This window comes from Sebastes fasciatus, chromosome 3 (genome assembly GCF_043250625.1).
Source record: "Sebastes fasciatus isolate fSebFas1 chromosome 3, fSebFas1.pri, whole genome shotgun sequence".
NCBI lineage: Eukaryota > Metazoa > Chordata > Actinopteri > Perciformes > Sebastidae > Sebastes > Sebastes fasciatus.
In genome coordinates, this window is record NC_133797.1 from 12,193,684 (window position 1) to 12,220,810 (window position 27,127).

Consider the following 27,127-nt stretch of genomic DNA (forward strand, 5'->3'; position numbering starts at 1 on the left):
CGTTAACTTTGACAGCCCCATTAAAAACACATCAGTGAGCCACACTGTTGCTCTGGGTAACATGTTCCTTCTTTATGATAAACACGGCACTGCAGTTTATTTTGAGTCGAGCCTGCATATACTGTACTGCTGCTGTAAATTCTCACCGTACCAAATGTGTATTCATCCACAGCAGAAAATAGTTCCCGACAAATGGTTTATTTACTCTTGTTTGACTAACGTTTGCTAAAAGCTACAGTGCCCAGCTGTTTCAGGAAATTCTTCAGTCTTTTTTTAAAAATGAAACTATATATTTGTGACCTGTTTTTTCAGTTGGAATAAATCAGTTTGATGCCAAAGGCTTGTGAAAAAAGACTATTTTCAAAAGTAACATTGTTGGTTCTCTTCAGGGGATTTGTTGACAGCAACAAATATATAGAAGCTTTACCCTTTGACCAAATCATAAACACACACACACACACAATGGTGTCGGAAATCCTTAGTAGTGTAGCAGATGTTATTGCACGACTGGATTGAGCCTGTTGGTCAGGATGTGAGGGAAGGTGATGGGTGCAGAGGAAGGGGAACTGGCTGTTACAGTTCCAGTGACTTAATGGGAAATTCCCTCCGGTTTGACCCTATTGTCTCCCAACTGACAGGATGAGACATCATGTGACGTTTAACGTGCGGTGGTCAGGATGTGTTTTTGCATGATTACTTTACTTTCTTCAAACAACAACAACAACATTCAAACAACTCACACTGTGATCTTATTTTGTCATTGCTGCTGTATGTGACTTATAGATTTTTTTTCCTAACCTTATAATCTGCCTCACAACGTGTCCAATGTGCCTTCCGGCTGCAGGGTCAAAGGTCACCACACACTCACCTCCCAGTCATTTCAGCACACTGAAATAAAACCTGAACAAGCGATGCACCTTTACATAAAGAAGTCTGTTTATTATTTGATATATATATCATATGCATCTTCATATAATAGTTCTAATACCAGTAAGTCAAAAATAATAATCATATTATATTTATATATATAGATATATAGAAAACTAATCCAATAATCTACTTTTTACTTTGACTTTACTTCCTTGTAAAAAACAACATGGAGAAACGTATAATCTTCTCCCCAGCTTCAATATAGGCGCTTTACGGGAGCAAAGAAGATAATACAAAAAAGAAAAATTACACCTGAACATTGCATCTTATAGAACTAGAACATCTGTCAGCAGCTAGTAATGATGACCATCTCGGTTTAAGACACAGGAAGAGGTTGTTTTTTTTTCTTTGCTAGAACATCTTTGACAAATATGCTTTTTGTTTCGTTTTTAAATTCAGTTGAAATGGCTGAAAACGTTGAAGACGATGGCGATCGTGTGATCGGCTGGATTTGGAGACTGAGACAGAACATTAGATTACACCAGTCTCAGTACACACTATCTGAAGATGAAGTAGAGGAGGGAGGGAGTGGATAAAGAGGGAGGGGAAACGTGTGGGAAAGTAAAGGTTTGGAACAGCAGGGTATAGAAAGTTTAATTTATGTGCTTCTCCACCAATGATGTACATTTGTAAACAGAGGGTAGCAGCACGAACAGTGCAGAGTTGTCTACATCTTCGCTCACCGATCCCCAGCGTCCCTCCCTTTCTCTGGGTGCTCTCCGGGAGGTAGCCGTGTCACAGTTGGAAGGGAGAGATATCCACTCTAATCCATTTAGCTGCGGCAGTCTTCGCAAGTTTTGCCAACCGTACTAATAGCATCCCCCCCCCCAAAAAAAACTCCCCCTCTTCTCTCTAACTCTCGATATGTAGAAATGAAAACATGGAGGCAGGCTTGTTCAGGGCTGTGGACGTGGAAGAGGCCGTGGACGACTGGCCATCCAGAGTCGTGGAGGGTGGCGTCCGGGGGCCCTCGTGTCTATCAAGGCCAGAGACTGCGACCCTTGAGGAGCCTAGCTGGTCAAGTTGGGGTCAAGAGGAGGCATCAAAACTGTACGGGAATAGAAGAACAAGAAGAAGAGTTCTTATTATTACAGTATAATTTTTGTGATGGTAGCGATAAAGTGTTACTCAAACCTGCAAATGCATGTTTGTTTTTGTAGCAACATGATTTCAAAGATTTTTACGTCATTTGGAGGCAGAGTCTGCGCAGTAGTGATCGGGCGGTTGAACACTTGAACATCCACCAGCGTGATAAGAACTACCTAAAATGACAGAAACCATCTTTGGGAAAAAATTATTTGACATGTACTTTGACCTTTTAGTTTGGCCCATGTCCCATCCGCTAACATGGAGGAGGCGGGCTTTAAGACCTATACTGCAGCCAGCCACCAGGGGGCGATTGAGATGTTTCGGCTTCACTTTTGGGGAGCTGTTATGTTGCCCATCTTTATATACAGTCTATGTGCTTAACACATGTATTTCATGAGAAATTTGATGAGTAATAGCGGTATTAAATTAACCTATTGTTGATTATAAAGCTATTGACATCCCCGCTTGGTTAGGCTGAATGAAGTCAGGATAACACAACTGATCTAATAGGAAGTCCAGCTTCTGTGGGATGAAATCCGGCATTCATGACCACAATGTTTGCATGTATTTTTGCTGAATAATCGCCAAGTAAGAAATCATTACTCAATTTTCTGGTGATTAAAACTCGTCCACTAGCAACGCAAACATTCTCCTTTTCACAGCAGACATTTTGACATTTTCACAGTAGGAAAAACACAGGTGTTCAGGCTCCGTTCTATTCAAGTGTCCCCGTAAGCCGTGACAGTGTGACAGTGTGGCAGCATGCACGATAACAGGACCTTGAAGCCGAAGCATCTAAATGTAATTCAATCAACATTATGTGTCTTCTGTGAAAAAAAGCCCTATTCACCTGTGTTCTCTTGCCAAATAAGTACAGGTCTCCTGACTCTTGTACTCTCCAACAGAAATACGGAAGTTAACCTTGAAGGCAATATTCAGTTTTTACAATAATCCATCAAGTCTGCAGTTGTAAATATTTATACGCTGTTAATACATGGATTTTGGTCCAGATGCACCAGAGCCAAAGGGATTTTTCACAATCTGGCAACCCAAAGGATGCTCTTGGCTTGTTCCTGAAGCAATAGCAAATGATTTATTAACCATAAATAAAGCCATTAGTTACAACTTGTCATAGATAGATAGATAGATAGATAGATAGATAGATAGATAGATAGATAGATAGATAGATAGATAGATAGATAGATAGATAGATAGATAGATAGATGGATAGATGGATAGATAGATAGATAGTAGGGCTGTCAAATTAAAGTGATAATAACGCGTAAATGCAAATTAGTTTTGCTGCCACACGCATTAATGCAACTTGCAATTTTTAGATTGTAGCCTACGAAACCTAAGGAATCCATTGGTACCAACCATGTCATACTAGCTTGTCACCAAGGAGGATAAATAACACTCTACAGTTACGCAAAATTTTTGCGAGGAAAAACTGTCATGGCCATTTTCAAAGAGGTCCCTTGACCTCTGACCTCAAGATATGTGAATGAAAATGGTTTTATGGGTACCCACGAGTCTCCCCTTTACAGACATGCCCACTTTATGATAATCACATGCAGTTTGGGGCAAGTCATAGTCAAGTCAGCACACTGACACACTGACAGCTGTTGTTGCCTGTTGGGCTGCAGTTTGCCATGTTATGATTTGAGCGTATTTTTTATGCTAAATGCAGTACCTGTGAGGGTTTCTGGACAATATTTGTCATTATTTTGTGTTGTTAATTGATTTATAATAATAAATACTCCCATAAATAAATACATACATTTGCATAAAGCAGCACATTTGCCCACTCCCATGTCGATAAGAGTATTAAATAAATTGAAAAATCTCCCTTTAAGGTACATGTTGAACAAATAAAAAAATTTGCAATTAATTTGCAATTAATTTGCAATTAATCACATGATTAACTATAGACCATCATGCGTTTAATCGCGATTAAATATTTTATTCGATTGACAGCTCTAATAGATAGATAGATAGATAGATAGATAGATAGATAGATAGATAGATAGATAGATAGACAGATAGACAGATAGATAGATAGATAGATAGATAGATAGATAGATAGACAGACAGATAGATAGATAGATAGATAGATAGATAGATAGATAGATAGATAGATAGATAGATAGATAGATAGATAGATAGATAGACAGACAGACAGAGAGATAGACTAGCTGCATAAATCCGGTGGAAGCAAATGAAACAGACAGAGAGTTTAAGTGAGTAAGATGTTCATCTCTGCAGGCTTTTGTGTTGCTTATCAGTGACAGATCCTTTTGTTCCTGCCTGTGTCTGTCTCCTCCACAGCAGAGAGCCCAGGGACGGCCACGGGACCTGACTTCAGTCTGCACTGGTAGCACATCCTTGTTGCTTTTTCTCTGAGCTCGCAAATCATCTACTGACATGAAGTACACTTTCTTCTGTTCCTCAACTGAGTCATTGATATTTTTGTATGAGGCGAGTGGGCTGAAAAAGCACGGCCATAGAAAGAAAAGGAGGAGGCAGTGTTCATCCACAGGAAGAAAAGGCCACCATAGAATGTGTGCAGTTATGCGTGTTTGTATGTGTGTGTGTGTGTGTGTGTGTTCTAGCTGGGGGGCGTGACTATCCTCTAGGAGGGAGGTATGTCTTGTCTTGTAGTCATTAAATATTAACACGGCCATCTCGCCCCCCGCTGGGGCTTGATTGAAGATGTAGGATGGCAGACCACACGGGGACAGGATGGGGTCACCTCTAACTCTGTAGTCCCACCGTACTGTAAACCCACTGTGATTACACCTGGCCCAGACCAAGCATGCAAACACATTACTCATCTGGAGCTGGGACGCTGGCCTAACTCAAGGACTGACCCTGCAATGACAGGGGATCACAACACAATATAAATCAGAGATATTGTGTTGATCACCTCATGATTAGCGAGAGAGCAGAGTGGGAAAAATAGTCAATTTTTTTCGTACAGTCCCGACAGAGAGATTTCTGATTGTCCTCACAAATACCCTCCAAGCCAACTGTTAAATGTAAATAGGTTTCAAGACTCCAGCTGAAGGAAGCACTCTGTATGGTAAAATAGAATAATGGAAGCTAATTACAGGATTATGGGCCCTCGTGGAAAGAGCATACAATGACCTTCTTTGGCTGTTCTTCTTTCAAAAGACTCTAATTAGGTTCACGAAAAAAGAAACAAGGTGGAGAGGGGTTTCTTACCTGTCCCATAGCTTGACGTTTCTACAGTTGTTGGTGCAGCAGCCGGCTGATATCAAAGCTGTGACAGAGAGAGAGACAGAGGAAGAGACGAGTTTTAAATGTGTTGTTTTGACAAGAGAAGAGCTCCTCATTAATCTAATGATTTGGGGCTGACGTCTGTCTTTTTTAGACTGCCGAAACAAGGGAAACTTACTCATTAATAAAAGATGGTGATGGAGTACTACAAGTTTTTGTCATCAGCGGAAATGTATGTAAAAGATGGAATTGGTAATGTTTATTATTGTCCCAGAAACCACTCACGCTGGCTGAACGATACATAAAGGAATACTTTGACATTTTGGCAATCATTATTATTATTATTATTTTTGCAGAGAGTTAGATGAGAAGATTGATATTACTCTCATGTGTATGGACCTATAGCCAGGAAGCGATTAGCTTAGTTTAGCAAAAAGACTGGAAGCAGGGGGAAACAGATAGCCTGGTTCTGTCCAAAGTGCAGTTACGTGGTATTATTTCTTAGCAAACAATAGAGTGCTACAGGAATGAGTCCTAAAACCCGGAAATGAGTTAGCATTTTAGCACTTTTGGTTCCCTCGTCTGGAAGTCAATGGGTTTATTGAATGGGTTTTTTGGTTATATGCCTGAAATAAGGTCTGTGATTAACGCAAGCTGAAGAGATTTTATATGTTTTGTTCTACGACATAAAATATGTCAGTAAATATCCCACTCATGAATTTTGAAGCTTTTACGTGTCTTAAAAAAGGCGGTTGCTAAACGTCATCACGCCCTTCAAAAGGGCTCGTGTTCACCGTGTTCACGAGAAGAGTCCATATGAACGCCCCCCTCTTGTGGTATTCACGACCTCGTAAGTGGAACGTTTCTGAAAACTCAGATTTATGAGATGGGACGCATCTGTTGACGTCAGACATGGCGGAGGCAATGGAAGTTAATTTTTCGGCGCATAATAAGTTAATATATTGTAATTTTAGTCGAATATTGTTTTTCTTTGTAATTTTATAATATGTCTGAGGAAGATGTTGATATACCCAACGGCCTCATCTTTTTCCTCTGTCATTATGCTTTTGCATTTCCTACATTATGTTACCCACTTGCTAGCTTGTTAGCCTCTGTGGCTTCTAGACGCCGACAGTAACGTTAATATTGCCGTTGCTTAGCAGCGATGTTCTCACGACTTAACCGCTTGAATGCCAAGCATATTGTGTACACAACTTCCCATGTCATAAACACGAGCTCACAAGTTTCATTTGAAGGCACCCTTAATACAGACAAGAGGTATCAGTGTTCTCCTCTAACTCTTGGCAAGAAAGCGAATATGCATATTTCTCTCTATTTTGTTCTATAAACTCAAAGCATTTCGTGACAAAAGTAACAATCTACAGTAAATGCGCAGCTAGATGAGCCTATAGAATTCACTGACAGACATAGTTCACTCAGACCATCCATGGCTATCCCTTTATATTGCATTGTGTAAAGCAGCATTTACAACTTTTCCACATGCCCCCCTCGTCTGTTTCAGTCTCTGCTGCGATGGTGCAAGTGACAGCGAGCATAGTGGCATCAACCTTCACAGAAAATGTGAATCATAATGTACACACACATAAACACCTACAGTCAGACTGATTTCGCTATACCTTAATCTCAAAGTGTATCAAATTTAAGACAAGTAGATAACGTGGAACAATAGCAGGAGACTAAAGGGAGCGGACAGCGAGAGACAGAAACAAGGATTTATTTCGCTGAAAGAGTGATAGATTTCTTTGTTCACTTAAAGTTCAGCCGTGCTTTCTCACGCTGACAAGTGTAAGACATCACACTGTCGCAATAAACATTATAGTCCTTAAACACAGAGCAGGCCGGCTCTGGACTCTGTCTCAACATCCACAAAAACTCCTGTGCTGCTTTATTTCTGCTGGGCAAGAAAAATGTTGCTGTCAAACAAAACGGTGTTAATCTAAAGCAGTTTTAAAGTACAGGACACACTGTATTTGCCCCTCGTTCTCTTTGGCTCTGTGAGCACTTCTGGTCAGAACTTGGTTCGGTTAAGCGGCGAAAAAATGCCTTTGCCTTAAGCGGTCCAAGCTTTTAAAAAAAAAAAAATGTTATCCCTCTGTACCTCCTTTGCCCTTCAAAACAATTCTTTTATCCTTGCCCCCCCTCCCCACACTTGATATCTCTCTGGCTCTCTTTCTCTCTCCACCAACGGTTTCCTCCCCATGAGCCTATAATCATGTTTTCAGCACATTTCCTTTCCTTGGTGCGCTAACATCTCTCATTAAAGATTCATAACGCTCTTGTGACCGCTGAGTTCTGCAAAAGATTCCAGTAGCCACCTTCACTACTCACTTCCCTGCCCCTTCCCTCGCTCTGTTTATCCTTATGGGGGAGGAGGGGAGGTGAGGTAAGACAGCACAAAGAGATATAAAAACTCCTTTCAAAAGTCGGGGGATGCAGCGGTGGGCTGGATGGTATTTGAATTTGGAGGTCAGGGTGTGTGGAAGGGAATTGATTTCACGGCTAAAGCAGAGCTCATAGAGAGCGGTAAATACATGATCACATGCCCACTTCCTCCGCACACATAAACACAAAGACACAGAAGGTCTACAGGAAGTGTAGCTGATCGAGCTGTTCAGATGTTACATTTGAAAGCAGGACTTTCTGAACATGCTCTGATAGATCGATACAAACATTGTGTGGTCTAGCAATGACTTCCCAGCAGTTTCTGCGTGTGGTTTTGGATTGATGCTACAAATAAAATCAGTATTAAAGTGGGGGTAGGCAGAATGTTTTTGCAAAAATCCCATAATAACCTTTCAGTATTTTGTAATTCAAGTGTTCTGAGAGAACACTAGACTTCTGCACCTCCTCATGGCTCTGTTTTCAGGCTTTAAAATCTAGCCCGTGACGGGAGACTTTGACCAATCACAGGTCATTTCAGAGAGAGAGCGTTCCTGTTGGCTGTTCATTCAACGGCGGCAGCTGTCAATCATGCCTATTTCTTGCGTAAAATGTTTTCAGAAACATCTTGTAGTGTACTGTTTAATATTAGGCCAAGTACCCGCTGTACAAAGTTCCAGATGTGTTCCAGATACATTTTCATAACAAACACATGGTTGGCGTTCCCTCTGTTCCTGCGCTCCGAGCCTTGTCTGGGACGTCCAGATTCATTTCATTCATTTGCAGTCAGCAGAAGATTTACAGTGGAAGTGGGGTTGCTTGATGTGTGTTACTGCAAAGGAGAAGACCTCAACTAATGTTGAGGTAGCCCACTGAGTACTAGTACATTCTAGCAAGGCTAATGAAGAAGTAGCTGTTGTTGGCTGTCACCATCTGTCACCGTTTGCCTTGAAGGTTGCGTTGGTCTGTCGAGAGTCTTCCAACAGAAACAAACACGCAAAGTCTACAGGAAGTGTAGCTGATAGCTATTTAAATGGTACATTTGAAAGCAGGACTTTGAACATGCTCTAATAGATCGATATCAATATATGGCCAAGCAATGACTGTTTCCAGGATGTGTTTTTGGTTTGTTTCCAGAGATCTGAAACATGAATGTTGGTTATATTGGTGCAAAATAAACAGTAGGCCCATTGTAGCCTACAATGTGATTAGCTCCAGATGTGATCCAGATGATTTCTCATAATAAACACATGTCTGCAAGGCCTTGACATCACCCTGCCATATGAAGGTTGGCGCCCCTCTGCTCTTGAGCTCATTACCTTGTCTGGGACGCCCAGATCACTTTCAAACATGCTTGATATTTTTGTCTCGTTGCATTATTTTTGGTATCAGTCTGGCAGCTCTGTACATCACAGTAGATACACCTGTGATAGCCTACAGTTAGCTTACAGTACAGTCAGGAATCAGACTACAAACACAACAAGGAATGCTCAGTTATACAAAATATGTCAGTAAAGAACGACACTGCATGAAAGATTTGAAGTAACAGCTGGTGGAAACAATATAGTTTTTTGTTCAGCGTATCAAGCCAACTCAGTTCTGGGTCTTAGGACAGCACAAGAACAATTAGCTTAAATGGATTTACTGTCTAAAGGTCTGCAGTCACACACACACGCAGGTCACAAGATTACAAACTGCTGTCTCGTGATGGAGCAGTCCCGTTAACACACAGCAGGCATGTGCCAAAATACAGAAAATCCCTTTAAAGTGAACTTGATCTCGTGACCTCTTCAAGGAGAGTTATACAGTGAGAAAACATACAGTGCACTTGAACGGTGTTTGTTGATTTAGTTATGGGCAAGGCGTTAAAACCCAAATTGGATTAAACAGGATGTGAGAGATGTGTAGAGGGAAGAGGGCTCTGTGTGGGTCAGAGCAAGAGCATATAGATAATGTGATTACTCAAGAATAATGTGGGGCCTAAGCTCCCTTAAATTACACCTCTGTACACCAGAGCTCGATTGAAAGGCTCTAAATTTCCCCACAAAGAGATCTGAGAGATTGGCCGGGGAGAAGCTGCTCCCACACTGAATAAATCACTGTTCCGGATGGGGAACCCTGTTCCCTCTGCAGCCAGACTCCAATTATTAACTCTATATAACTCATAATTCTGGTTTATATAAGAGATTCAAGGCTGTTTTGTTTTTGAACATTATTTAAAAGGAGCCTGGGATCTAAAGCAGCTCTGAATTACCGCCTCACCAGTCAAGTTGCAGTTTACATCCATGTCCGTCCAAAATGTCATCACTTTTTTCCTGTTTGTCAAATTGTAATAATTAGCATATGAATTCTTGAGTTATGGCCAAAAACGTGTTTTGTGAGGTCACAGTGACCTTGACGTTTGACCACCAAATTCTAATCAGTTATCCTTGAGTCTGAATGGATGTTTGTGCCAGATGTAATACAATAACCGCCAGGCGTTCTTGAGATATCGTTTTCTTGAGAATGGAACGGACGTGGGGGTCACAGTGACCTTGACCTTTGACCTTTGGCCAACATAATCTAATTATTTCATCCTTGAGTCCAAGTGGACGTTTTTGCCAAATTTGAAGAAATTTTCTCAAAGCGTTCTTGAGATTTCACGAGAATGGGACGGACGTGGGGTCACAGTGACCTTGACTTTTGACCTTTGACCACCAAAATCAAATCAGTTGATGCTTGAGTCGAGGTGGATGTTTGTGCCAAATTTGCAAATTTGAAGAAATTCACTCCAGGCGTTCCGGAGACGTACTGACGGACGGACGGACAACCCTAAAACATAATGCCTTCAGTCACGGCTGTTGTCGGTGCGGAGACATAAAAATCTGAATGAGCAGTGAATCCGTATAATTCATCAAAACCAGCAATCACGTTGTTATTGATGTCTGAATCAATCCAGTAAACACAAGAACCTGCTCTCCTCACAACTGCTCTCTCAATCCTCTTTGATCCATCAACCCCCCCCTTCTCTCAACTAACAGGATCAATGCAAGATAATTTCACATGGCCGTTCCCTCAGATCTCCTAAAAATCTGCCACATAAATTATTCAGGCCGACTGGGCAGGAAAGCCTGTGGAGATGCATGGTAGATCAGTGACCTTCCGTTTAGGCTAGCAGTCAGTCAGACAATCAGGAAGACAGTCAGTCAGTCAGCGGGGCTGCCTGGCAGCACAGCTACTCGTCTTGATGTCCCTCGGGGAGCTACAGTCAGTGCTGTTACGTGCAACTCCGGAGGACGAGGCCAAGCTCTGAATGCATAACACTGAGATTATGAGTGGCCAGAACACGTACACCAAGTGGAAACACACAAAAAAAAAAATGCAGGATATTTACGGATTCAAGTCACAGTCCCACAGACGTCTTGAGAGGCCAGACTTCAAGTCGATACCACTTCAGGTCTGGGGAATTCCACTGCTTTGGTCGTTTCTGCTGCACTAGACTGTGGCACCGATATGCTGATTGGCTACGCTGGTTGTCATTCATGGACGCATTAGCTGTCAGTCAGCGTTGGAGAGACCCTGGTGGCTTGTCAAGGTGTCATTTACTGCCTTTTCAAACTCTTAATGGCTGCCTGAGGATTTCCAAAGTTCTCTTCCCAAAGTGCTTTTTTTTTTTTTTACATTTTCTCCAGACCTTAGTCAAGTAATTGCACTATTGTTACGGTAGTTACAGCAATGATAGGAAATGTTGCATAGTGTCTTCAAATGGCAGTGAAAGGTAATTTTTGACTAACTGGAAATCATACATTGCATCACTTGTTGCCAGCCCGAGGTCGTATTAACGTTTATCTCTGTATTTGTGTATGAGTGTCTCTAATGTGCTTTGTGCCTGTGTTCTGTATGGATCTCTCTCTCTCTCTCTCTCTCTCTCTCTCTCTCTCTCTGCTGTGTGTGCGATGAGCTGCAGGTGAGATTGGCTGATTGGCTGAGTGGTCGATTGATTGTGTGTGTGTGTGTGTGCGTGTGTGTGTGTGTGCGTGTAGATGATTCCATGGAGCTGATTGGTGCAGCCTTCAAGCAAGTGGTTTAAAAAGCCGGCTTCCCTCAGCCCTTGCGGGCTCTCCTCCCTCTCTCCACTTCCAGCCAGACTGTTGGCAAGGACACACCATGTAAAATGTATTGAAATTTGTCAATAGATATAACAGCCCAGAGGCCTGAACTACGAAGCGAGTTCAATATACCCACGATATCTTCTCGTTATCTGGCTTCACTAACCCTAACAACCGAGATCCTGCTAAGCGGTCCTACGACGCTGGTTATCAACTCGGTCAGTCAACCCAGGGATTCTCATTCTGGCTATGAGCGCGTTCACATAAAGGGCCGGTGTTTGCAGCATGCGACCAATCACAAACATGGACAAGTCTACTGTCAGCAGAGCGGCATATTTTACAAAGGAAGAGCACAGTTTAATATTAGACAAATACGAAGAAGTTAAACACATAATCCAGACTAACAGTAAAACAGTTGAAGCTACCAAATGCGGGAAGGAAAACTGGCAAAAGAAAAAGTTGCCGATGTGTGAATGCATAAATTAAAAGACTTATTAATTTAACGGAATACTCAAAAGTAGGATATAGCCGTCGAGACGGGACAGTGATATTATAAAAAGCTTTCAGCATACAATGGATGAATAGATCACACTTTATTATGGCTACTATTGACATATTGGCGGTGCTTGGTATTTCCTCAACTGATCTCAACATGGCTGCCGGGTCACAAACTTTCTCATTTTACAGCTAAACAGTACACTACAAGATGTTTCTGAAAACATTTGAGATTAGAAATAGGCATTAACGTAACAGAATATTGATTCACATTTGATCAGCGCTGCCTAGTTTGACCGTTTGATCAGAGTTTGTGAGTGATTGACAGCTGCTCAGAGACAGCAGGCTCCAGCTCGGCTCTGATTGGTTGTTTTCCTCTGGTCTGTGAAATCTTGCAGATGCCATTAGGAGCACTGGAGGACACAGAGGCACATGATTTTTGTTTTCAGATTACCTGTCTCATGCACTACTGTCAGGATATAGTGACTGTTTTATAAAACAAAATGTTTTTTTAATCATATTTGCTCCAATCTTGATTACTTCTGCTTTAAGCTTCACATTTATTGTCAAATTAGACACATTTGGTATGACAGAAGAAAAGCTGCCATGCGGCTATAATTAATTGTAAGTGTCTTCTTTGTGCTGCGTAAGAACTGTAATGAAGTGAGTGATGGCAGCAGGTAGGATCGGCAAATGACTTGAAGCCGTGGTTTCTGCAGTTTGGCTGAAGTAGACTGAGGAGAGATGAGAGCACCAAACTCCCTGGAGTAGAGCCTGATAATTGGAGTGTTTGTTTATGTGTAGTTATTTTGCCTTGGTTGATCTCAGGGACACAGACAGACGTACACACTCATATATCAAAAGGGAGCACATACTCATGCAAGTATAGATTAGTAGTATACCAGGAATTTTTGTGTTTTGTGTGGGTGCTAAAATTTCAAATCTTTGTTCTGAAACCACCATTTCTGTATTTCATATTTAAACAAAAGAGATCAGCAGAGCGGGAAAATAATACCATCAGAATGATTTACAGAAGCGAGCGCTGACGTAGTGACAGCGCTCAACTCTTCTTCTTTTCTTACTTTTGTTCTCCGTGTTCAGGCCCCCTCACATCATCCCTCCACCTTCTACAAGGGCCCGTGTTGTCAGTCGCATTGGTGTGGTGCGCATTCAGCTATGACTCTCAAAGGTAAATCAAATATTTAAGCAGACATTTGCAACATAAACTGCTGTTGTCCTATTTTAACATGTCACCGCCCATCACTCCTCAGTGCTGTTAAATAATATAACAGGCCGGGCATACAGAAGCGTGTAGAGGATTGTGGTATCTGTGTGTGTGTGTGTGTGTGTGTGTGTGTGTGTGTGTTTGGGGATGGCAATTTCACCAGCTGTGAATGATGTTAGATTTCAAGCATCCCAGGATTTCCTTGCTGCTTCCTCTAGCATCGAGGATCTGCATTTAATGGCTTCTGTCTTCTCAACTCCCACAAGCCTTCGGACCTTGATGACCCATATCCTGAGGCGGAAACTTGTTTACACTCTCTCAGACTGTTTTGTCTCTGCTCTCCCTGATGAAAACAACTAATCCTTCTGTAGTTGTGTCATGTTAAAAGGCCCTTTGTCTTGAGATGGAAATAATGCAATGCATTGCATCAGATATAAAAATAAAACAATGTTGAAGCTGTTTACGTCAGGAAAACGCAACGAAATATAGAATTTGAGTAACATTTCGTTATGCAACGCCTAAGGGATGAGCGGACATTATCGCTGGTGTACGGTGCCTTCGGGGTTACATCTAGGTGTGGAGAAGGCATCCTTCTGCTAAAGGGTAGTTTGGGTGTTTTGAAGCGTGGTTGTTTGAGGTACTTATCCATAGTAGATGTATTACTTGCAGTAAATGACGGTTGGTATGCCCCCAGCATCGAGAAACAGACAGGAGCACCGGCACCGGAGCAAAGCAATACAGTGCTGTGGACGGGGACTTCAGACAAACATATTTCAGCCACCGAAAAAGGCTAACCTAAAAAAATTGACATCCTTTTAACTATATTTAGAATATTGTCCGACGGCGAACTGAACTGAAAGTGAAACATATCTATACTTTTTTTGTCATCTGATCCTGCTGGCTTTGGAGAGAGCAAAGATAAGTTTCACTTTCAGTTCAGTTCCCTGTCGAACAGGAGAAGAAAAGGGCTGTCTGACAGCAAGATGAAGCAGTGAAAATATTCTAAATATAGTGTACACTTAAACGGATATCGATTTTTTTATAGGTGAGCCTTACTTTTAGATGGCTAAAATAAGTTTTTCTGCCGTCCTCATCCACAGCACTGTATTGCTTTGCTCCGGTGTTGGTACCGGTTGGAAGTAGTAGTAGTACTTTACGGCCCACTTTCTTTTAAGGTCGCGAATCACTGTATCCCCGCAAATGCCCAAATATTGCAAAAAATTGTACAGAAAATATGTTTCAATCATTCCCGTCCACCCCGTGCATGACAAGACTGGAGGGTGTCAGAAGTGTTTTCTACTCTACAGATGCGCTCTCATTTTAATCTGTACAGCAGCTGTCTACATGGCTCCATCTCAGCTGTGTCTTACGTAACCGCAACCTGAACTGAAGCCTTTATTTACTCTTCAAGTCTATTTTTTTTTTTTCGACACTACGTGTGTAAATGCGAGGTTGATGCCCAATAAAAAAGCACTGAATAATATATTTATCCACATTTTTCAACCGGCGGAGCAGAGTGTGCTGTGGGTCTTTATCCAATCATAATCAACCATTGTGTAGCCTAATTCAAATTAAATCAAAGTGATCTGACATCCAGCCCGCTACCGTTTCATAATGAACCCAAAATATTTTTACACTTCTCAACTTGCGGGCTGGCCCTCGCCGGGCACATCGTCTGGTGCGCCGCGACCACGTTGCCCGGGGCCATTGAATAAGTTCTCGCTGCGCAGTGCGCCCTCTCTCCCTGCTCTCAATGTGCTCCAAATTGATGCATTTAACTTTAAAATGTCACCCACAACAGTCTCTCAAAATCCTGTGGGAAACAATGTATTAGCCTACGTCATACAAAGCTGCCCCCCTACTTCAAAACTCATTCCGGCGCCGCTGACTCCTGTCTGTTTCTCTAAGCTGGCAGCGTGTCGACCGTCATCTACTGTAAGTAATACACCAACAATGGAAAAGCACCTCATACAGAAGTGGAAATAACAGTTTTAGCCCCCCTCTAGATGATTAGAATATGTTGAATATTAAGAGATATCAATACAAACTTTCATGGCTAAATAAACTGTAACTTCATCAGCCAACAATTAGAGAAACTGTTAAAAAAAGTACCAGCACAGAAAATCACCATCCACTACAGTTGAATGCGTGTTCCACCTGCAGCTAAAGCCCTCACAAAGCCAGATGAAAGAGGTAATTCACCTTTTTGCTGTAACAGTAAAGGAAATGAGCCAGTCAGTCTGGAGCAGTGGGGAGGGGTTATGAAATTGATTTCAATATCTCCGAGAGGAAATCGCACAGACCAAAAGACTTCTCTGAAAGAGAACTAGTAAGAGATAATGATATAAATATGACAGTGGTGCCAATCATTTCACGTCGGTAGGATCAGCCCATCCATCCGCGGTAATGGGAGCTGCGCACGTGTCTCGCTGTCATCCTCATCAGGAGAAACATTACATCAAATGCACATAATGCACAATATGGGCCGGGAGATTTATGGCCCCAGGAAATGGATAACTACATCCTGGGTGTTGTGAAAAGGGAGCGATAATGACGTTGTCAGCTGCAACGGTTTTGACATGTTATGCTCCCGATATGTTATCTCACTTTCTATCCCTGTTCTTAACAGATGGCGAGGCTGTAAAAAACGTCAAAGTGATGGCAGCAGCAAAGCAGCTCATCTCCGCTGCTTGATCAGTGATACAAAGGCACAGCAGACAAGCTAACCAAGCATTAAAGACAGACTGTGCAACTTCTTAGAGAAGAAATGACACGTTCTGTCTCTTACTGATTTAAAGTTGGATTCATAAGCATGAACCGTGGATCAATTCAATGCACTCAGGGGTTTTGCCAATACCACCTTACCTGGTCTGGTATGACCAGTAGCTTCTGGTGGCTAATGTTAGCAAACTTTAATCCCCTTTGCAGACTTGGAATACATAACATTGCTGTGTTCATTGATCAATTATAATAATGGCTTTTTGTCATTCAGACATACAGTAGGTGTATGTTACATAAATATAGCGCTGTCAAAGTTAACGCGATAATAACGTGTTAACGCAAATTTGTTTTAAAGCCAGCTAATTTCTTTAACGCATTAACGCAACTTGGGATTTTTGAGGTTGCAGCGGGCTCAGTTGTAAAGCTAGAGTGAAGATACTGGTATCATATGAAACAAGAAAACCTAAGGAATTCATTGGTACCAACCATGTCATAGTTTGTCGCAAAGGAGGATGAATAACGCTCCAGACATACGCTAAATTTTGCAGAGGAAAAACTTGCATGACTATTTTCAAAGGGGTCCCTTGACCTCTGACCTCAAGATATGTGAATGTAAATGGGTTCTATGGGTACCCACGAGTCTCCCCTTTACAGACATGCCCACTTTATGATAATCACATGCAGTTTTATCGGCGTACTTGAAACCTGCCTTGGCGGAGGTCTGCGCTCTCCGAGTGCACTTCTAGTTTGGGATTATAATCATTGCTTTGTGTTGTTAATTGATTTCCAGTAATAAATATATACATACATTTGCATAAAGCAAGCATATTTGTCCACTCCCACATTTATAAGAGTATTAAAGACTTGACAAATCTCCCTTTAAGATATATTTTGAACAGATAAAAATGTGCGATTAATTTGCGATTCATCTTTTTCTAATTAATCCCGATTAACTATAGACATCATTTGATTAATCTTGATTAAATATTTTAATTGATTGACAGCCCAACAAAAATATTTGTAATGGCTTGATTCAGACTTGACAAGAAAAGGCTTGTGCTGTATTTGGCACCTGGTGCGCCACAGGGAGCGGCGTCACTGCTGGAGAACAGCGGTGAGTTAAACAGTTATACAACATGAAGGAAGAAGAGTGTTCTCAGTTCTCTCACAAGCTGCACCAGTGATGGATTTTAAAAAGTACTTTGCCGTTGAAGCCTTCATTAATGACCATCAGCCCCCCCTGACACTGAATTCCCTCGTTAATGTTCACATCAATCATGAGAATTCTGCTGCTTATTTTATAATGTTAGAGAATGGGCACGCATAATTACAAGATGTTAAAGAGATAGTTTGGGTGTTTTGAACTGGGGTTGTATGAGGTACTTAGTCAGTGTATTACCTACTGTAGATGACTGTCCACCAGTTTGGAGAAACAGACAGGAGCACTGATATCGGAGCAAAGTAATGTACAGCTGTGGATGGGACCGGCAGCAAAACGTATTCAGCCACCTAAAAGAAAGGCTCACCTTAAAAAAATCAATATCAGTTTAAGTGTACACTATATTTAGTGTAAGTGTGGCTCTGTCTGCTTCTTGAAAATGCCCACTTTAGCTATAGAGTCCAAGCATGTAGTTGACACGTGTTTCGATAAAACTCTGTAGTCCATGTTCTTCGTTTCAGCCGTTTACTGAAAATCTTTCTTAAGTGTTCAAATACAAAAAAAATGGTAACAAAATAGGAAATACATAAGCAGTGAACAAGCAAGAACAGGTATATTAAGCACGGTCAAAGACTAGTGTGCTCTCAAGGCTCCATAGCTTCAACTGAATCATTTAAGGACCACATGCAGCACCATTTAGCTTTTACCCAATCAGAAGACGGGGCTGGCTGCAGTCATAACTGGTCCTGATTGAGCATACTGCAATGAAACTATACAGAGCTACTTATCTTAAGCAAATAAAACAAAACGTAAATTATCCACAGTTATTTCTCCAATGTGCAAATGGCTCTAACATTTCAAATATTTTCCAATCGGGAACTGAACTGAAAGTGAAACTTATCTATGCTGTTTTTGTCAACGGAATCTGGTGGCATTGAAGAGAGCATAAATAAGTTTCAGTTCAGTTCCCCGTAGGAAAATAATTTAAATATAGCGTACACTTAAACTGATATAGATTTTTTTCGGTCAGCCTTTCTTTCACGTGGCTAAAATATGTTTTGCTGCCAGCCCCGTCCACAGCAGTACATTGCTTTTCTTCTGTGTCAATACTCCTGTCTGTTTCTCCAAACTGGGGGCGTCTCGACCGTCATCTACTGTAAGTAATCTACTGTAAGCATCTCTTTAAATTGGGATGCTCGTTGGATGAAAATCCAAGCCAAATTCCAGATCTAGAGAAGAAATTTGCTCTGATTACAATTGTGGTTGTACAAATTGTTTTTTTTCCTGCACCACAAGCGGGTAAATAATCCTAAACATCTCAAAGAACGCATCCAGTCTGATGCCTGATGGTTTTGCTCACAGGAAATACTTTTCCATACATTTACCTCATTATTTGACACTTTGGCCACGTTTAATATGAACATCTGACATTGTAACGTTATATATATGACAAAAAATAAGGAAAAGCATAATAGGTCCCCTTTAACAAACTCACTCAGGCTGAATATACTGTATGTTAATGTAATGCAAGCAAGTCAATATGATTGAAAAAAAACATGGACATCAGATCTTCCTAGTCACAAAGTAAGATGCCTGTAAGCTGCCAAACATACAGCTGCACACCTGTACGTGCACCTGATGCACCCAGCTACACCTGTCCAGCGCCGCTCACCTCCTTCACTCCCACCTGATCACCTGATGCCATCAGCCTGCCAGCTCTCAGCACGACACACAGCTGAAGTAAATGTAACATAGCTAAATGTGGTTACTGCTGGTGACTTTGGGACTGACAGAGGTTCCCTCAGGCCCAGCGCTGCCCTCGTACATGGCAGCTACTCAACTTCGAGTTAATTACCTGGCCTTGCGAGCTAATTTCCTCTTAGCCCAGTGGGCCGTTACCCACTGGCACGGCGTTAAGAGGACAAAGACTATTCTCCATTCCACTGGGTTTGCGTGTCTACCGGATGACTGGGGCTACTGTGGAACATTTGTCACATACCTCTGGGGTTTGAGCTGGCGCGACGCTCGTACACGCCAAGCAGCCTCCTTCATAACTCACACAGCTACTTAGCTGTGGAGCTGTTGGCGGTAATGTTCGGATGCGATCCTACAACTGCTTGACATGATCAAAAATACTGATTTAATAATCTGTTTCAAAGACAAAACATTTACATACATGCCAGAATGCTGCACATGCACACACATGTTCATCTTGGTTATATCCGCAGTACATAATCGTTCTCCTTGCCTCCCCCTGATTTATAATTTAGCTTGCCAAAAATATTTTTTAATCTCTTGTTGCAGACATTTCACACTCCATTTCCCATTGACATTACTGTTGTCATGAGTGCCTGGCTGGAATTACAGGTAAAGGACAAAAAAAGTAGTGTGCATTGTTTGAGTATCACACAGCAAAGATGCAATATCTGACTCTCTCTTTGCTCCATCCAGGAGAAGCAAGCTGTAAGGAGGCGAAGCCGAGGGCGGCTTGATTAAAAATGACAATGATATGCACCGGAGGTAGATAAACAAAATGCCTAATCATGCACTCCTTGGTTAATAGCAGCACTGATGGCCTATAGGCAAGGGTGTTTGGGATAATTGGTCTCAGGTGTGATTACAAATTCAACACCTTGATAGCATTTAAAAGTAACATTTCCCCCTTTGCGGGGTTGTGATGAAGACATCCACCTTGAGAAACGTCTCTGATGGCCTCAACGCTGAGCTTTTAACCTGTTCTCATTCCTTCACTCTTTTAAAAGATAAAACGCATCAAGCAGGGAATACCTACTCAATTCTAAAATGAAAAATACTACCCTTATAATACATGTCCACAGGGGCTTTTTTATCGCGACTGATTGCCTCGCTTGCTATATCACTGGGCGCTTGATGGGCTATCACTAGACACAAGGCACTCTGCACCTGATTGGACGAATGCTTTCCCTCGTGGGCTGCTGCTCTCAGCTATCAAACCGGAACCAACACGGCGGCTCGTTTGGAAACTTTCATCTCTTACAGTATATCACAAAATAGTTCAATAAGAATCAAGAAATGAAGAAATAAGCCATGCGGTTGCTGAATCTGTCTTTATTTTGGATCGAAAACGCTTTGTTTAAAATTTTCTCTGGAGTTTCCAGAGGCGGCGAGTTGTGTCAGACGCCCGTGATTTGCATAAAGTAGCCTAGACCTCATCTTTATGCAAATGACGGGCAGCTAACGTGACGCCCCATCTCTAGAATCGTGCCACCATGCTACCAGAATGCATTGCATAGCTGCTTACATAGACAATGAATGGGAAGCGTGGAAAGGACGGAGGCTGTGGACACGTACCATTAAGGCCTTTGCACGCCAAGTCCGTATTTTTCATCCGAAATTGTCGCACATTTAAAAATAAATACGACCTCACGTTGTGTCAATAACATTTACACACTGACTCGGAAACTTTTGTCGGTCATTAAAATTTTCGGAAAGGTTCGACTTGCGTTTTTTCGCATCTGTCAAAAGGCAAAAAAGGGGGTGACCACTCAGAGCCACCGTCCAAGCAAACGTCATCAACCAAAATCGCATCTGATAAACTGATTCACGTGTCCCAGCAAAAAGCACTTTACGATGAAGATATAAAAGAATACAGAGATGTAGTTTAAATATAGATTGTGGCAGGTGATGGCAGAACAGCTTGGAATCGGGGATAATCGCAAAACAAAGGTTTTAGGAAAGATTAGACAGTAGTGATTGTGATCTAGGCAGCTAAACGATAGCTTCTTGCTAATGTCATTCATTCATTAGCCCCGTTTGGGATGAGCGCTATCCATCACACCCTCGTAATTAATTTATTTTAATTTAATTTAATTTAATTTAAATTTAGTTTTGCGAATTTTCACAATGAATAGAATAATAAAATGCATCAGACTCAGTGTGCAAGGTTTCTGTACGTAACGTTTTTATCGGATGACAGATTAAAAAAATGCATCAGAAAAAAATGGACTTGATGCGCAAAGACCTTTATTTGAAGAAAAGTGCGCTAACATAAACATTTCAAATAGAGTCTTCGGCGATAGAAACACAGGATTATGTGTCTGAACAAGTCAATCTACACAACATAATGCCACTTTGGTGAGTTGAACTAGTAATGAAAGGAAAAGCTTGGATGGTAGGCAACACAGATGAGGTTATCTGGTAATAATACTAATCCATTTGAATTACAGCTGCCTAATGCTCCCCCAAATCCTTTCATGCCAAGCAGCTGTGACAAACATTTGAGTTTCTTCATGCCGCTTAGGCTGTAAGACTTCACAATTTGTCAAGGGGGGTGCTTTCCATCCATCGGCCTGGCAGACGAGCGAGGAGGAAGGGGATAGAGTGGAGTCAGAGGAAGAAGAGAAGATGTGTTGCAGAGAGGAAGACAGAAAGAGACAGAGATGGAGGGGAAGAAAACAGCCAGTAATCCACTCAAATACTTCCTCAACCCTCTTTCCTCAGCTCAGCCCTGGCAAACAGTACATCCTCCGGCCCCCTCCAGAAAGAGGGCTTTATTGTGATCAGAGTTTCCTCTCTGTCCGACAGCTGGTTGTTCACACTGGCAGCCAATTAGGATGGAAGGAGAGAGAAAGGCAAGAGAGAGGAGGGAGAGGGAGAGAGATAGCCTGGCTTTCACAGTGACAGTGGAGAGGGAGAACATTATCTGAGGCCGCAGCTTCAGTGATGATTTCCTGTTGCAGACAAGCAGCAGCACTTCTAAACAACAGCCAGAGGAGCTGGAGAGTCTGAACTGATGCCACAATTATAGATTAATAGAATGAGAATGAACGAGACAGTGGGATGATCTTTGCTAATTCGATCACATGAAATAGCATAAAATGCTCAAGAATAGAGAGTTGTGCTGCCAGTGTTTGTCAGTTCTCGTTAAGTCAAAATTGTGTTGGCCCTGAGAGCTCAACTGCAAATTAAGAAAACACAAGCTTAACACAAGCAAATAGACACAACACAAGCAAATAAAGAAACATCTTCACCAATTTTCCAACACGTCTTCAGCATTTAGAAAAAGTGCTGCAAGAAGCTCACAACACAATGGAAACTGTTTCCAGGGGACGTTAAAAAACGATGCGCACGGCTCGGACACGCTTGGGCTGCGGTCAAAAAGTATTTTTTCCTTAGGAAGGTGATGGCTCATCCTAATACCTATCCTAAATTCAACAATTCAAGGTCAATGCCTAACCTCTAGGGCCTGTCCACAAAGCCTGCGTGAGCATCGCGGCTCTCATTCGAGATCTCGCCTATTTTACATCATATTATCAACATTACTACACTTTCAATGTCTGTATCTGTAGAATATGTCACGGACATGAAAAAAAGTAAAGATACTTAAATCAACACCTCCTGCTTTCATAGACAGAATTCCTTCATTTGTTAACACGAGGCTTTAATTCTTAAATATTTGCAGGACAGTGTTGTAGAACATGCAGTGACTTGCACGGCACCATGAATGAATAAAGTACAGGGTATTAATTGTGGATTATTACTATTATTTACAAATTACCACACGGTTCTTAACTTATTCTGTCTAAAATAAATAAAACTGACAATTCAGCGAGGCAGCCATCATGCACTGCTCACGCGGGCAGTGTGGACAGGCCATAACTATTCAAGGTCAATGCCTAACCTTAACCACTTGAGGTCAATGCCTAACCTTAACCACTTGAGGTCAATGCCTAACCTTAACCATTCGCAACTTGTGGGTTACCATGTTTTTCTTTTAATTTAGTTCATTATGCCTAGCGAAATATCTCTGGATTCGACTGTTAGTGAATTTTACAAGTTTTAGGACCTAATGATTTAAATAAGGGCTATTTAAGTGTTCGTACTGAAGAGATGAATCACCTAAAATCGCATGTGATCGCATGATTTAGATATTATAAAAATAAGCAAAAGGCTAACGATCAAGTCTGCTAACGGGAGTTGTCATTTCAGTTGGCAAAATTAACGGCTAGAAATGAGGCTTTTCTTGCACCTATGTGTGAAATCAAGTACCCATAGTTTCAAAAACAACTAAGAATTTGAGTGGTAAACCACCAAATCATTGTAAACTGCATTAGTACCGTGCAAGAACAGAAAGCTTGACATGTAGCAACAGTAACTAAGGGGATGGGTGGGGCTCTGCGAACGGTCAATTGTAGAGTTTTACGCCGTGCGGGGGGGGGGGGGGATTTGTGTGGGTGTGTGTGGCATTCATCGGTATGACAAGGGCAGAGGTTCTCCCACACACTCTAATGTCTTTTTTTCTCCATGCGGTCTTTTTTTCTCCTCTCGATCATCTGAGCAGCTTAAGCTAATATGCAGAACTTGTGATTGCTAAAGCAGAAAACATGATTAAGTCGCTCCTCTTTTTGAAAAAGACCCTCTGCAGTGCAGAGATCCTATAGGCTTAGTGAACAGTCTGGGTCAGGAGACTACAGTGTTCATGGCTGATTATCTTTCACTAAGAGGGAGTCTATCACATGGTGAGACGGACATATTTGATCTGGGTCACAAGTGAACTGAAGGTTTCATTGTTTATTTGTATGGCCTAATATCACATACAGAGTCTTAACAGGCTTTACAGGCCCATCATTTTATATGGGCAAGACAATATTTACTGCTGTTCAGGAACTTGTAATATTCCAAAGTGGCATGCAGTTATTGTATCTCTAATTTATGCACATAGTACTCCATGAATTCTCTAAATGCCTTTTTAGGTACACCACTTTGTTATTTTCTGGATCTTGTCAAACCAGTACATACGGGTACTTCACAAAAAGTCAAGACCGCGCCCCCTTTTAGGGGAAAGAAAACCAAAGATCCCATAGACTTCAATGTATTTTCACGTATGTTTGGATTATAATTTTGACACGTCTAATAATTATTTTGCGACCCTGCCTGAACCTGAGTGTTCGCGATACCTTAATAAATTGAGGTTGATCGTCATCATGTCCCTTCAGTCTTCCCCCGTCCAACACAGTGACTGGATATTGCTTATCAAAACTCCTATACATACGGTATTTGATTGAATCACGTCAGGCTAAGTGTTGTCTGTACATAACCAATATCTTAATAGCCAACTGCTTGATCTATAGGCTGAGATTTAGTTGGAGACGACAGTCTGATGCTGCTATAATGTTAATGTTTGACGGTATTACTGCAGCAGCCTCACACTCAAGCTAGTCAATGCTTCTCGTCTTTTGGGGGGGTCATACACTTCTCCCTGCCGTAAACATAACAGAATATGTGTGATAAGCTTCCAAAAAGATGCAAAACGCAATTGTATTAAAAGGCTGCAGAGGTCAGAGTGTTGTTTTGCTTTCATTTTGGGATTTTGTCAGGAATTTAAATGGCCTGAGCTTCAGTGCTGTCGAGTGGCACGTGAACATGAGACTTTCATTTGTCTGAATAAAACACTGCTGCAGTGACCCTGGATGGGACACTGTGGCACATCCACCCAAATGACACACACACACACAAGCATACAAGCACACAAACACACAAGCACACACACACAAGTACATAAAAAATGAAATAATACTGTGCAAAGGGCTTAGAGGATAATCCAAGCGAGTGGAGTGTACTACATCGTCACAGGAATTAAATTCCCTCTTCGTCCAAAAAAGGACATGGCAGTAAGGATGGGTCAGTGGATGACACACACGGCCACAAAGCTGCTCTCTTTACTCCTCTGACCTTACACAAAAGGCTATCTATTCATACGCTCTCATTTCTGCAGCATTTTAACCTGTCAGCAAAATTTCACACCAAAATACAGCCCGGCTGGTTGACACAATTAAGTCAGTATATGCAAAATCGTGTTTGATTGCATGTCTTGATCTAACGTTAAATACTGTGTTGTGACACTTGAAGTTGGCGTCCTTGTCAGGTCTGTGGAGGCATGTGGGGACATTTGTGATAGAGATAAACAGACATTCTGACAGACAACTATCATGATAAACCAATGTGACTCTATAGCAACACACATTTCTCTCACACACAGGCTTAATGAAGTCTTTATGAACCTGGTTAAATGCTATTTGGTGCATGCATTTCCCTCCGAGCTAAGTTCACAACAGTTATGCCACAGTTGGCAAAGCACCAGACTCGAGGTCCAGTGAGTGCCCTGTGCACTCACAACATTTTCCAATTAAGGATTTGCGAGGCATTAATGTGGCGTGGCCTTTTGCAGACATCATATGGGTTTCAGGTTACATCGAGATTGAAATCACTTATGGAGCTGCAGAGCGCACAAAGAGCTAAAATAGAAACGGAAATGATCCAACTCAAAGTTGTGTGCGTCTTTACAATAATCCGGAGCAATCAGTAGAGATTGCAAATGACTTGAGAGAGCATGTTTGCTACTAGACTGGTATTTCGGAGGCTACAGTGGCTGTAATGTAATTATTGTACTTCAGCTATTTAGTGTTTTAATTCAATAAACACAATTCAAACAAGACAGTTAACAAAAAGAATAGTCACAATTGAAGCAGCAGAAGATGAGACATTCCTTCTTTTAGTCTCCAGTATGGATCAAGTCCCAAAAACCACCCAATTTGACTGTTATCAGGCCATTAAATAGGTGTTATCGGTCACTATAAGCACCACATATGTGGGTCATTAGGGACCTGCTACGCCGACTACATTGTAAAAGTGACACTATCGTAATAGACAACATAAAAGCAACACGCTGTTAAACTGAATGAAACGTTACATTTTGAACACAAACAAAAAGGCTTCTTTAGGTTTAGGCAACAAAAGCAAACCCCGGCCTCCTGGGTGAAAGCCCTGTGTTTTCTGTCCCATCCATCGCCTCCAACCTCCACCACATATGGAGTTTCACCGTGTATATACTATAGCAGTGGTATAGGGGGCCACAAAGATCACATTCTGTTTAAGTAATTAGTATAATACTATTTGAAGAATTAAATTCTAGTGGGATTGCGTAGGATTGTTTCCGACCTGTGATCCAAACATTTCCACAACCAAGGCTGACCCCCATATGAGAACTATGAGGACTTTAAGAACTTTAAACACAGACTACCAGAACTAACTGCAACCACCTTGGACTTTTAACCACTGGCGCACTTTCACATGGGAAAATAAGTTGGGAACCACTGCACTATAGCGCCTGACTTCCGCTTCTGCTCCTATCATAATTACTACGGTAGCTAGAGTTCACTGTCATAATCTTTTGTACCTTCTTTAAGTGATCTACCATGTGAATAGATGATAAAAACCTACTAGTGGGCCCCTATTGTCCCACATCTATGGTACTAATAGCCACCGATAAGGCCTATTTAATAGCCTGAAAACAGTCTAATTGGCTGCAAAAACACTACATTTCCCATAGTGCAGCTCAATATTGTCTTTTTGTTAGACTATCCCTGTCTGGTAAATAAATATCCATGTTTTTTAAACTCCAAAAAAATAACATTTCTGACAACAGTCTCCAAAACCAATAAGCTGAGATAACCCTGATGACATCATAACTCCATCATCAGGGCATCAGACTTGACAAAGCTCCTCCAGAGCCAGAGATGACATTATACAGCTGTTTTCACAAGCTAATAATAGTACAGTAGTACTCCCTGTGACTAGTAAACTGATCTTCATTGTGTAAAATCTGCCAGTTTGATTGCCCCTTTAAGGTCATGCTAATGTTAGCAACGATAGCACACTCTGTGACCTGTAATTTGTGTCTTTGCTTTTTTTTATAACGAAATATATCATTAAAAAAAATCAATAGGCATAAACGACTCACCA

General features: G+C 41.5%; 1 protein-coding gene and 1 long non-coding RNA gene across 3 annotated transcripts in view; one reads left to right on the forward strand and one right to left on the reverse strand.

Moving 5' to 3' along the window:
• Positions 1-914: 914 nt before the first annotated feature.
• The window catches only part of ccdc85al (coiled-coil domain containing 85A, like), a 32,902-nt gene continuing 6,689 nt past the window's right edge, over positions 915-27,127 (reverse strand). Inside the window, exons 3-4 of one of the 2 annotated variants that reach the window (XM_074628989.1) lie at positions 5,245-5,302; positions 915-1,978 (exon numbers count right to left, since the gene is read on the reverse strand). In XM_074628989.1, coding sequence (XP_074485090.1) covers positions 1,960-1,978; positions 5,245-5,302 — 77 coding nt within the window. In that variant the 3' untranslated portion in view covers positions 915-1,959. The remainder of the gene's footprint in view (positions 1,979-5,244; positions 5,303-27,127) is intronic. The other variant, XM_074628990.1, reaches the window with a different exon arrangement.
• On the forward strand, positions 11,669-17,217 carry LOC141765275 (uncharacterized). Its single transcript, XR_012593437.1, has 3 exons — positions 11,669-11,965; positions 13,344-13,431; positions 16,097-17,217. It is a non-coding gene; the product is annotated as an uncharacterized LOC141765275 (long non-coding RNA).